The 12,656-nt window shown below is 37.0% G+C and overlaps 1 protein-coding gene across 1 annotated transcript in view; it reads left to right on the top strand.

Annotated features, from left to right (window-relative positions):
* PGAP1 (post-GPI attachment to proteins 1) overlaps window positions 1-11,739 on the top strand; it is a 57,091-nt gene extending 45,352 nt beyond the window's left edge. Inside the window, exons 21-27 of the mRNA XM_026647644.2 lie at window positions 517-607; window positions 855-1,052; window positions 4,995-5,130; window positions 6,034-6,084; window positions 9,280-9,506; window positions 9,961-10,065; window positions 11,484-11,739. Of these exons, the coding sequence (XP_026503429.1) occupies window positions 517-607; window positions 855-1,052; window positions 4,995-5,130; window positions 6,034-6,084; window positions 9,280-9,506; window positions 9,961-10,065; window positions 11,484-11,622 (947 nt within the window). The 3' untranslated portion in view covers window positions 11,623-11,739. The remainder of the gene's footprint in view (window positions 1-516; window positions 608-854; window positions 1,053-4,994; window positions 5,131-6,033; window positions 6,085-9,279; window positions 9,507-9,960; window positions 10,066-11,483) is intronic.
* Window positions 11,740-12,656: the final 917 nt, after the last annotated feature.

Genomic DNA, 12,656 nt, shown 5'->3' with positions numbered 1-12,656 from the left:
ATCATATTAATCCCTCAGAATTAAGAGTTTTCTTCTTTTAAAAGTTGGGCCATGATATCAAACAAACAAACAAAAAGGAGCACAGTGTTTTTCCCCATTAGTGTCCTCCTCTAGCGACATTCTGCCCTTGTCAGAAGTTTAAGAAAAAAAATAGGGGTAGGACTTATTTTGAAAGAGTTAAAAATAAACTGAAATGTGTGCAGGAAACTGGTAATCTCTTGTCACTAAAAGCATCTTTATTCCAGCTCAGGTGATGTTAGTATCGGTCACAAACTTTTTTTTATCGTGTCTATCTATCGAAAACTGTTGTCCCATGCCATCTGTTTCTGAGCAATCAACTGATTAATAAGGATTTTGAACAAGAGCCTTGCTATTGTACAGTAATAGTCTTAGTATGTTATCATTCTTATTTTCACTTTTGAAGCTTTGTGTTTAATTTCACTTTCTGTTTTTGTGCTTTTGTTTTGAACTTTGTGGCAAGGTATGAATTGTGTCTCGATAATTTTTTTTTTCTAGGCCACTGTTCAGATTTTGTTCTTGCACTGGGTAGAGCAGCCAAACCCTACAAAGTGGACCCTTTTGTGAATGTTGTTAAATTTCTATTGGGGTAAGTTATTTTCTGTTACTTGTTTTAATTTTGTGTAGCAGTTTCCAAAGTGTAGAAGTTTTATTTATACGTTTTTTAAAAACAAAGTAGTATTCTTTTATTTTCTTTGTGATCCTTTGATTCAGAGACATCTTTTGCCATGTGATGTTGATCTGATTAAAAGGCTGTAGTGTCAGGAATAATTATGTATTTTTTGTTGAAACAGTGACCAGAAAAGACAACTAATATTTCTTTCATATTTTGGCAGGTTTAACTGGTTTAAAGATATATGGAATGTATTGTTTTTGCCAGAGTTGGATGCTGTTTTACTGAATAAGCAGGATATGTGGTTCCCCCTTGTGTCCCTGATTCTATTTCTTTTTGGGACAGGAATTGCCTACTGGGGTGGCATACTCTTCTCTTCATCTCTAAGGCTCTTGTCTTCATTGTGGTTATCTTTGACAAGGTAAAGCAGCATAATACTTATCTTCCTATAGATGACTGCAACAATAATAAGTAAATCAGAGAAACGTAGCAGTTGTAAGATTGGGAATACTTGGGTGGATGAAATCCTACAGTACAGTTACAATAAACTCCTTTTTATTGATCATCAGGATTTGCCAACACCAAATACAAAAGCAATATAAGGGGCCAGATTGTGGCCTGTACTACACCCTCAGGTAATGGGACGTTAAGGTGCCCCCTTTCTTGCGCTGGCTACCTATATTGCCATTTTGATTTGGGAAAACTGGGAAGACGACAGTGACAGAGTCACCATCTCCTTCCCAGACTGCTCCAGGGGCAGCACAACAACATGCACCCTTGCCATAAACTCATAATCTGTTATTAGTGTCTGATACCCTGAATTAGAGAATTGTACAGAGACACATTTCAGGGTACAGAAAACATGTATTTTACGGGTATATCTGAAAACACTTTAATGTTCAATTTTTATTTATATGTACAGACTATTAAACTATTAGAAGCCTAACAAGACTTTTTGAAAGAACAGAACACTAAATTAGCCAAATTGGATTATATATTTAATCATATTTTAATAGTTTGGCTGTATTCACATAGAAATTAATTTAGTGTTTTAGCTCCAGAAACTGTCTCTCTACTCTCTGAGCAAAGAGCTGATCCACCAGATGAACCTTCTCTACACATTTGCACTTTTGACATTCCATCAAGTAGGTGTCAATAATACAGTGCACACACAACCTGTCACATTTCAACTGAGATACTCTTATCACTGCTGAAACCGAATAGAATTTAGCTGAAGAGATTAAGCTATAACTTTTCAGTTTGAGGATATTTTTATTAGAATCCTGCTATGGATAGATTTCTCTTATAGATGCCCAATTCTTGTTCTATGTTGACTGAACAACGTGACTGCCTGCTAAGTCTGAGAACACTCAGGGTAGGGTAAAGAAATTTAATACCCATGCTCCACAGTTTGCATTGGCTGCCAGTAAATCAATAGATTTCATTCTGAGTTTTGCTGATTTTTTGTTTTGTTTTGTTTTTAAAGACTGGAGTAGTCTAGTCCTGAGGTTTGTGACTAACTATATCTTTCCATGAATCCCTAGAAGGCAATTGAGAGTTGCTGTCTATACTTAAGTGGTGTGCTAAGGCCAGGAGCAGGGGATTTGTGTGTCGGGGCCCTTCTGTAGAATTCTTTCTTAAATACTGTCGGCCAGGGTCCCTGTGTAGCTGTCTTCACTATTTGGACCTAAACCTTTTCATTTGGAGCAGTCTATATTTTACAGACTCCTTTCCTGTTTAGATTATAATTTTTGCCCACATTGAGTTGAATGGGTGGTTTCTAGATCACTAGGACCAATATTATTTTAATGAATGTTTTGAAAGAAGTATGATGTCTTGGATGCCTCTAATGGGTGCATTATGGCACAAAGTAAAAATGATAAATGTCCCCTTAGTCAGAGTGCTGCTACTTGGAGAAAAGTGTAGAAGTCCTGTCATCTTAATCCTCCAACACAGCCATCCAGTCCATGATCTCTAGCTGTCTTGGCTCCTCTTGTTGTTTGAAATTCCTGTCCATTTGGGCATCCTTCCCCAGGGCCGGTGCAAGGAAGTTTCGCACCCTAGGCAAAACTTCCACCTTGCGCCCCCACCCTCAGCCCTGCGGCAGCTCTCCCCCCCCCCCCCCCCCCCCCGGGGTAGCCATGCGGCAGTTCCCTACCCCAGCTCACCTCTGCTCCGCCTCCTCCCCGAGCACACTGCCCCCGCTCTAATTCTCCTCCCCTCCCAGGCTTGCCAATCTGCTGATTGGCGCCGCAAGCCTGGGAGGCGGGAGAAGTGGAGCGGCCGCTGTGCTGGGAGAGGGAGTCTGAGCCGCACCTGCCAGCGCGCCGCCAGCAGCCCAGCCCAGGAACGCTGTAAAAAATAAAAAATTGGGGGCACTGCTTTTTGGCGCCCCCAAATCTTGGCGCCCTAGGCAACTGCCTAATTTGCCTAAATGGTAGCACCGGCCCTGTCCTTCCCGCACTCTCCCAATAGACTTCAGATGCTGTTCAGATTCCTCCTCTGTCTCTTCCAGAATACAAACCTGTTTTCACATTGTGAATACTTTATCTATCCTCCTGATCTGAATCCGTACTGCACATCTTCCATATCAGACTACCTTGGTTCAATTGGAAAACTTTCTCAGTTGATGTTTCTTCCATTCAATCATGTCCTTGTCTCATGTTTAAGTATTACATAATAGAATGTCTCTTCTTTTATTTTATTTTTTTTAAGAACTAACCTGTTTGCTGTCTTTCTGGTCATTGCGAACATTTAAGTTGTTGAATTCTTGCCTTGTTTCACCCATTCTGTGCCTCAATTCCACTCAGACCAAACATTTTTCTTATTAGGAAATAACATCATGAGTCCTAACTTCAGCTGGTATCTCAAAGTTCAAGATGAACTGTTGATATCTAGCATCTTCTTCTGATCCTCAGAAAATCATTGAGCTTCTTCAGAAACATCCAGTTTTACCAGTTAGCACAATGTGTTCAGTTGTACATCATTTCACTCCTCCTAGTCAGCCCAGATAGCTTTTGTTTCTATTTTCAGTTTCTGTCCTAAAGTTACTATTTTGAAATATTTTTAGCATCAGAATGCCCACTGTATTTCCACAAAGAACATATTTTTCATTAGGATTTTCATTTTTCCCCTCACTCATTTTGTTGCTGAAATACCTCCTCTCAGCTGGTTTTTGTAATCTCAAAAACTAATTCTTGACTCTTGGTAATGTCAACTGAATGTCCAAAGAATTGGGATATCTGCTCCTGTCTTTCTGAGACATTGAGCAGGAAATAATCTCTATTTGAGGAAAAATGTGTGTCACAAAGTGAATTTTTTTAGGACTCTATTATGGCTTCTGTACTGTCATGTAACACTACATTTCATTAACACTGCTAATAGAAAGCACCATTGTGTATTGATCTAGTAGTACAATAATAATAAGCAGATAGAATCAGAAATGTCTTGGACTGGAAAGGACCTCGAGAGGTCATCTAGTCCAGCCCCTGCACTGAGGCAGGACCAAGTATACCTAGATCATCCTTGACAGGTGTTTGTCTAACCTGTTTTTTAAAACTCCAATGACAGGATTCCAGAACCTCCCTTGAAATCTATTTCAGTGCTTTTTCACAATTACATCTTCATGTTTGTTCTTATTCAATTCGTGATCCACTATAACTGCCAGATCCTTTTCCGCAGGACTGCAGCTTAGCCAGTTATTCCCAGTTATTGGCTTCTCCTTAGGTAAACATGAAGATTTAATGATTGATGCAAAACCTAGGCCAGTGTTTTAAAAATTTTGATTTTCATGCACACAAGAAGTCAGATTATGAACTATTTATTACATATAGTCTCAGACACTTAAAAGGCCATGAATTTATTAACTCAAATACCTGACATTCTTGAAGAAATGGAAGTATGAGGTAACAAACTGACAGCTGAAGAGTATTTCAGGCACCGTAATTTGCATGTGATTTGATTGGTTAACAATGTTCTAAACTAGCTTATGGGCCGCTGAGAAGGTAAGCAGTAGCTAGATCAGGGTTTCTCAAACTGCGGGTCGGGACCCCTCAGGGGGTCACAAGGCTCTTGCATGGGGGGTCATGAGCTGTCAGCCTCCACCCCAAACCCCGCTTTGCCTCTAGCATTTATAATGGTGTTAAATATATAAAAAAGTGTTTTTAATGTATAAGGGGGGTCGCACTCAGAGGCTTGCTATGTGAAAGGGGTCACCAGTACAAAAGTTTGAAAACCACTGAGCTAGTTCCTAACTTATTACATAATTGATTTAAGTTATTCATGAACCAGAAACTTTTTTCCTTCTATGTAATTGTGGATTTTTGTCTCAGAACTGTAACAGATAGTAATTTTGTCATTGTAGACCCTCTGGACTTCCTAAAGACAGCAAGTTGATGACACCAAGAAGAGCATTTATGGCCATTCTTCTGGTTTTTGTTAGCTGTACCACTTGTGGGGCATTTGCTATATTAATTATCTATCTTCACTACATCTTCAAGGTATTAAAACAATAAATAATTGAGTCAATATCTGAATTAAACTCTTTAGGTATTTTAATAGTAGATGAATACCAAAGGGAAAATATAGAACAGTCTATCCTTTTCAGGATTTTAAAAATGCCCTAATATGCTTATTTGCAGAAACCTTTAAAATCCATACTTATCTGGTGTGCTTCATAATCCAATGATACCTTTTAAGTCTTTTACTCATCTGAGCATGTCCTCCTGAAGGAACTACAAACTTAATCTGTTTGTCTCTATTGTAAAGTGGTGATATGCACAGGTGTCTAATGGGGTGAGTCTACTTTTCAAACCCAGGTTTATAAAACCAAGGGCCTGATCTTGCCCCCTTATGGAATTTGAGTAATGGGAAAAGACCTTGATAGGAGGAAAATTCTGCAAAGATTCCATCACTGAGTTTTCCCAAAATTTTTCTGGGGTAGGGAAAGAGGGGACGTGTGCGTGCACACTGTCAAATGAGTAGCAATTTGGTCTCCAAACTCCCTGTATTCTCTGTGATCCACAGGAGGGCTAGGGCCATCTGCATGTTACCTCCATGTTGACACCCCTTCAACACATGCACACCTTTTTGACTGCAGCAGATTCTCTGAAAATAGGCATCTCTTGTGTATTTTGTTGAGGGATCCTGAGGAAGGCGAAATGGAACTAAAGGAAATGTCAAACTCGGTGGAAAAAACAGAGAAGCTAATACACCCTCCATTCTGAGAACAAGAAAAGGTGTCGTGGGACATTTCATTACAGCTTCAGTTAAGCTGTGCTCCCAAGGAGCCAAAATATCAGGACAGAAGACTCTAGAGCCAGCACAGTGGTTTTTTTATTTAGGCACTGCAGCTGTTGTGTGTAGAACCTATGTAAAAAATAAACATGTCTGTCTTCTCACAGGTTATCAAGCTACATTCGAATGTAAGAATAGAGCAAAATGTTCTTAATATGGTAAGTCTATTAATACTACAGATGATAGAAAACAATCAGCATCCCTGTACGGGGTTATGTGTTTATCATGTCTCAACAATGTCTGGTGGCAAGCGACATTGACAGCTGTGATTTACCCAGACTTGGTAACTTAAAATGGAAATAAGTTTAGTAGGTGGTTTGGTGACTAGAGGGGTCTAGAACTAGCACTAGAGGTAATGGCTTCTTTGGTTCACTGGAGTAGAAGAGGAAAAAGCAGAGACTCCTGAGTAGCCTGTGTCAGCACTGATGTCTCTTTTATTCTCATTCTTGAGATCACTGAGGTGATAACCTGAGATTTGATGCTATTGGTAAGAAGCCTTTAATCTTAGGATAGGAAGTAACAGTAATTATTTGTCTAGCTAATTATTTTGGCATTTTCCTGTGTGTAGTTTTCCTTTTGTGTTCCCTGTATATAATAGGGAGAAAATGTTCTTTCTTGCGTCTAATTGTATAGGCTGGTAATAACCTGTGCTGTGCCTGTAAATACTTAGCTCAGGAATTAACCATGGTGGGATACAAGAGGAGAGGTAGTAGGACTTAATTAATAAGGACTCGCGGGGACGGGGGCGGGGAGATATTGACTAAAATTCTGATGGCCAGGAAGCTGTTAAGAATGAATGAAAAACTCAATATTAGACCAGTTTCATGCATGGGGACATTTAGAATATTTTTTGCTTCTTTTCCCATTACTTAACAATAGAATCTAGGGGTATGTATATTAATATATGTGCTCAGAATAGCTACCCATCACTTTCCAAGTTTAGAATTACATGCCAGGGAAATGAAATAAAATACATCTTTAATTCACTAACCTAAAAGTTGCAATTTTTTCTTGCTTTTTTCTAATTTTTTTCTCCTGTCTTATTTCTTTCCTTCCATCTCTAATTCATTCTGTCCATCTCCGTAACATTCCCATTTGTCTTCCTTTTTCTTTTATTATTCTCTTAGAAAATTAGCATCCCCTTTCTTTATCTTTCATCTTTCACTCCTGCTGCCTGTCTCCAACCCTGCTTATGGTATCTTCCTCCTTTCTCTCTGCATTCTCATCTCTGATCTTCACGTAGATTCTTTACTGTCCCCTGTATTCTGTTCTTTTCTTTGTTTTTCTGTCCTTCCTCCAGAAGCTCCCTGAGGTACCTCCACTCCCCATCCTTGTTCTCATTCCTTCTTGGAGTCCCTAAGCCACTGCTCTAAAAGGAGAGACTGGTTGAATTAGAAGCTTTAAAAGATGAATATTTCTTTTAAAAATGGCTTTTTCAGGGGATCCAAGATGGTGGTCCTTTAACCTTGGCTAGGTCTGGGTAAATTGCAAATCTATTTATTTTCCTAGATCAGATATGGCACATTGCTATTATGTTAATGGGGTTCTTTATGTTAATTTTAGGGCTGTTGATTACTTGCGGTTAACTCACGTGATTAAGGGGGAAAAAATTAATCGCAATTAATTGCAGTTTTAATTGCACTGTTAAGCAATAGAATATCAAGTGACATTTATTAAATATTTTTGGATTTTTTTCTATATTTTCAAATATATTGATTTCAATTACAACACAACACAAAGTGTACAGTGTTCACTTTGTATTATTATTTTTATTACTAATATTTGCACTCAAAAAATGATAAAAGAAATAGTATTTTTCAGTTCACCTCATACAAGTACTGTAATGCAATCTCTTTTTGAAAGTGCAACTTACAAATGTAGATTTTTTTTTGTTACATAGCTGCACTCAAAAACAAAACGTAAAACTGTTGAGCCTACAAGTCCACTCAGTCCTACTTCAGCCAATTGCGAACACAAACAAGTTTGTTTACATTTACGGGACATAGTGCTGTCTACTTCTTATTTACAATGTCACCTGAAAGTGAGAACAGGTGTTTGCACTTTTGTAGCTGGCATTTCAAGGTATTTACGTGCCAGATCTGCTAAACATTTATATACTCCTTCATGCTTTGGCCACCATTTCAGAGGACATTCTTCCATGCTGATTTCAGAGTAGCAGCCGTGTTAGTCTGTATCCGCAAAAAGAACAGGAATGCTCTAATAAATTTGTTAGTCTCTAAGGTGCCACAAGTACTCCTGTTCTTTTTCCATGCTGATGACGCTCGTTTAAAAAAAAAAATGCATTAATTAAATTTTGTGACTGAACTCCTTGGGGGACAATTGTATGTCTCCTGCTCTGTTTTACCCACATTCTGCCATATATTTCATGTTCTAGCAGTCTCAGATGATGACCCAGCACATGTTTGTTTTAAGAACACTTTCACTGCAGATCTGACAAAATGCAAAAAAGGTACCAGTGTGAGATTTCTAAAGATAGCTACAGCACTTGACCCAAGGTTTAAGAATCTGAAGTGCCTTCCAAAATCTGAGAGGGATGAGATGAAGAACATGCTTTCAGAAGTCTTAAAAGAGCAACACTCCGATGCGGAAACTACAGAACCCAAACCACCAAAAAAGAAAATCAACCTTCTGCAGGTGGCGTCTGACTCAGATGATGAAAATGAACATGTGTCAGTCCGCACTGCTTTGGATCATTATCTAGCAGAACCTGTCATCAGCATGGATGCATGTCCTCTGGAATGCTGGTTGAAGCATGAAGGGACATATGAATCTTTAGGGCATTTGGCACATAAATATCTTGTGACGCCGGCTACAACAGTGCCCTGTGAATGCCTGTTCTCACTTTCAGCTGACGTGACCAAGAAGCGGGTGGCATTATTTCCTGCAAATGTAAACAAACTTGTTTGTCCGAGCGATTGGCTGAACAAGAAGTAGGACTGAGTGGACTTGTAGGGTCTAAAGTTTTATATTGTTTTAATTTTGAATGCAGGTTTTTTTTACATAATTCTACATTTGTAAATTCAACTTTCATGATAAAGAGATTGCACTACAGTACTTGCAATCAGGGAATTGAAAAATACTATTTCTTTTGGTTTTTTCAAGTGCAAATATTTGTAATAAAAAATAAATATAACGTGAGCACTGTACACTTTGTATTCTGTGTTGTACTTGAAATATATTTGAAAATGTAGAAAACATCAAAAAATATTTAAATAAATGGTATTCTATTATTAACAGCGCGATTAATTGCAATTAATGTTTTAAATGCTTGATAGCCCTAGTTAATTTTATTAGTCTTATCTCCTCTACCAACATTTTTTTTTTCTTTACAGGATCCAAAGCACTCAAAAGAAACTTCAGATAATTCCAATAAAGAGACAGTAAAGAACTGTGATTCAGCAGAGACCATTACAGAAGCAGCAGCAGCGTCACCCACCACCAATACAGCTATTGACAATGTTGTAAACAGTCTTAAGATACATGTTACAATCATCAATTTACTCACATGGATTGTGCTACTCAGTTTACCATCTTTAATTTATTGGTTTAAAAATCTCAGGTAACCTTTAAACTGCCAGGAAAAAAAAAATCAGCATTATAGTTTGCTTAGTACTTATCTTCCAAACAGTTGATGATTCAAAATTACAAAGCTTTCTCTGACTATTAATATTACTTTATAGTAGCACCCAAAGGCTCTAATCGAATGATTTAAATAACAGGTATCTGTACACATCAGTTTTGTATAATGGTTTATGGTTAGCTATTATGTAAATCAAATTATATAGTAAAGAGACTTATTTCATAAGGGATTTACAGGCAGGGCCGAATCTTAGCTCCTTGTGATTTACACTGAGAATGCTTCCACCCTAATTTCTTTCATTCATATGGGATTAGCTATTCACATGTTGCCAGGCTGTCCTTTTGATTGTTTAACTTCTGTGTGGTTTATAGTGGTTCCAAAAAAAAGGAGGGGGAATAATATGCTGTCTTTGCACAATTTGCTTATTTTGTAGGTACAATATTAGACTTGATCCTGATCCATGTAGAACTATGGCTATTATTCTTGTATCCACTTTGGGAATTCTCATGAATTCAAGTACTACTAAAGTAAAATCAAGGTATGCTAGCTAATCCTCTATTATTAATTATTTCCAGTCCTCTTGTAGACCATATAACTGTCTTCATGTTTAATTCTTCCTCTTGAGTCCTTTTTCACTTCTGTGGTTAAATTTGATTTGTGATACACATATATTTAACTGGTAACCTCTCATTAACATTCATGACATTTGTTTTATAAAACCTTGAAATGGAGAGCCAGGTATCTGAGTGGATATCTTTTCAAACTACATTTAAAAATTGACACAGATCAGCTGTAGTTTAGTCAAATGCAACAGATCACTTGTGTTCACCAACCAGGACATGAATGCAATATTGATTTGACACCTAAACAATCTGTCAGATCAAGAACTTCTTATTTTTTTAGCTTTCCATTCAGACCTTATTGAATTCTTCAGAGCTTTATTCTTAGCAGGTTATTGTGAGTCTAAGGCCTTGTGTACATGAGAAAGTTATATCTGTATAAAGTAAAGATGTGAATTTAAGCTCCCACATTGTTGCACTGTGTTAATTCCCTGATTGGACACTTATTCTGGGATAAGAATGTCTTTTTCTGGTTTACTTTATGTTGCTTTGGAAGATGTTAAGTTAAACTTTAAAAAAATCGGCTCTTATTCCAAAATTAGTGTCTCCACATGAGGGAGTTGCATCATATAATTAGGGCAGGATAACTGGAAAAAATTCCCATATAGGCAAGCCTTTAATAAAAAAATTTCATGAAAAACTTACTGCACATGAATTATCTACTTCTAAATTAAAATACTTTACTTTGTTGCGCAAAATAGCACAGTGTGAATAGTCAACCTAGCCTTTAACAACAGAGTGAAGCCCTCCATGAATGGTTTCAGTTGACAATGCTAGTAGATGAAGTCCTTTATTTATCCAGAGTACAGGTACAGTGCAGAGAGCCACAGCACAAAGTTTTCCAAATTACCCATTACACATTAAAATTAATACATTCTTCTTAAAAGCAAGTGCAACAGTGTGTTTGCACCAAAATACCTCTGTCCTTTCCAGGCCCATTAGAACTTTTGGCTTCTATGCAAAAGCTATCAATTAGTACCAATTGTTTAAAGTGCTGTAAAACATCAAGCATGGTTTTTTCTTTAGGTATAAAACCATTATAGAGCATTTATTTTTAAATACTATTTTTCCAAATATTAAAAACATGCACATTAAGGTGGCTTTAATTTTTTTTTTTTTTTTTAAGATTATTTTTAGCCTTCATGTTGTATATTCTTGCTTTTAGATGAATAGCCTTAATGGGGAACAGGTAACTTCTTTAAATGAAAATCCCAAAACCTTAAAATCAATACATCTTTCTTAAAATCAAGTTAAACAGTGTGTTTGCACAACTTTGACTCCTGCTATATGGCTTGCAGTTACAAAAATGGTAAACTGTTTTTCTCTCTTCTCACAGTAAACTGTCGAAAATTGCAGCACAACTTCCTCTTCCTTTGTCTGTAGCTGTGGTGGCCTTTGGACCAATGCATTTATACAGAGTACCATACTTTGTAATCTGTTCTCTTCTTCTACATGTGTTATGTTGTATTGTGTAAATCTTTAGTTTCCCAAATGAAATCGGAAAAGCAGTGTGGCCCAGAAATGGATGCTGGAAAAAAATGTCAAGTTGAACAAATAAATGTCCAGATCAATGTAACCGCTAATCAACATCATTTGGAGAAGATGACAGAATTGTGAACACTTCTTGTGAAGTTTGGGGTGTTTGGGAAATCTCAGAAACCTGCTCGTGGTGTTAGTCTACTAATTGAAAAATTGATGGGAGAATTGCAATATTTCTCTGGACACAAAAAATCTCTTTTCTTATTAGCATAACACTTCAGTGTTCTAGATTTTAGTAGGCTGACCATTCTGTATCCACACTGCAGACATTTTGATATTTCTGTTGACACTTGGTTTTCTGTTGAAACACGTTTACCCTCCTGTGTGTATGTATTGAACCTACATCTTGTTCTTGAGTTTTAAAATGTGATGGTTAAAATTCACAAATGATTGAAAGTGCACTGTATCACAAAAACGAAATAGCCAAGCATACTTTTAATCATTTTATGCCACACTAACAAGCTGTCACAATTTTCTTTTTTCTTGTATCTATACAAACTAGAATGTATTTTATCTACTGATCTGTTAATTTCTAACAAATCAAACATTTTTATCAGTGTCTGTGGCACATTTGTGTGATTTATTGAAAATGTTGGTGGCTTATAAACTTTATCTTTTGTAAGAGTGCTAAAACTATATATATATATACTCTGTTGCTTTCTATTCCGGAATGATATCATAGATTCATACACAATTTCTGTAATGTTGTTTTAAAACATTGACAAATGCTGAAAAAAAAACTGTGCCAGAATTTCAGTAATAGTGGGAAATACTGACCATAATAATCAGCTCTGTAAAGTAGCATCTTATTGCCTCGATCCTAAAGTGACTGGCATTATTAAAATATCTAAGACAGATATCTGTAATGTATGGGAAATCTCTTCCTTGGTACTGTATAAGTGTTTTAAAACAAAACAAACAAAAATTGTGTCCATCAAGCTAAAATGATCTATAGTCCTTGTAAATCTGA

Source organism: Terrapene carolina, unplaced genomic scaffold, assembly GCF_002925995.2.
Source record: "Terrapene carolina triunguis isolate 2854851 unplaced genomic scaffold, T_m_triunguis-2.0 Scaffold62, whole genome shotgun sequence".
Taxonomy (NCBI): Eukaryota; Metazoa; Chordata; order Testudines; family Emydidae; genus Terrapene; species Terrapene triunguis.
This window is presented reverse-complemented; position numbering and strand designations above follow the sequence as displayed.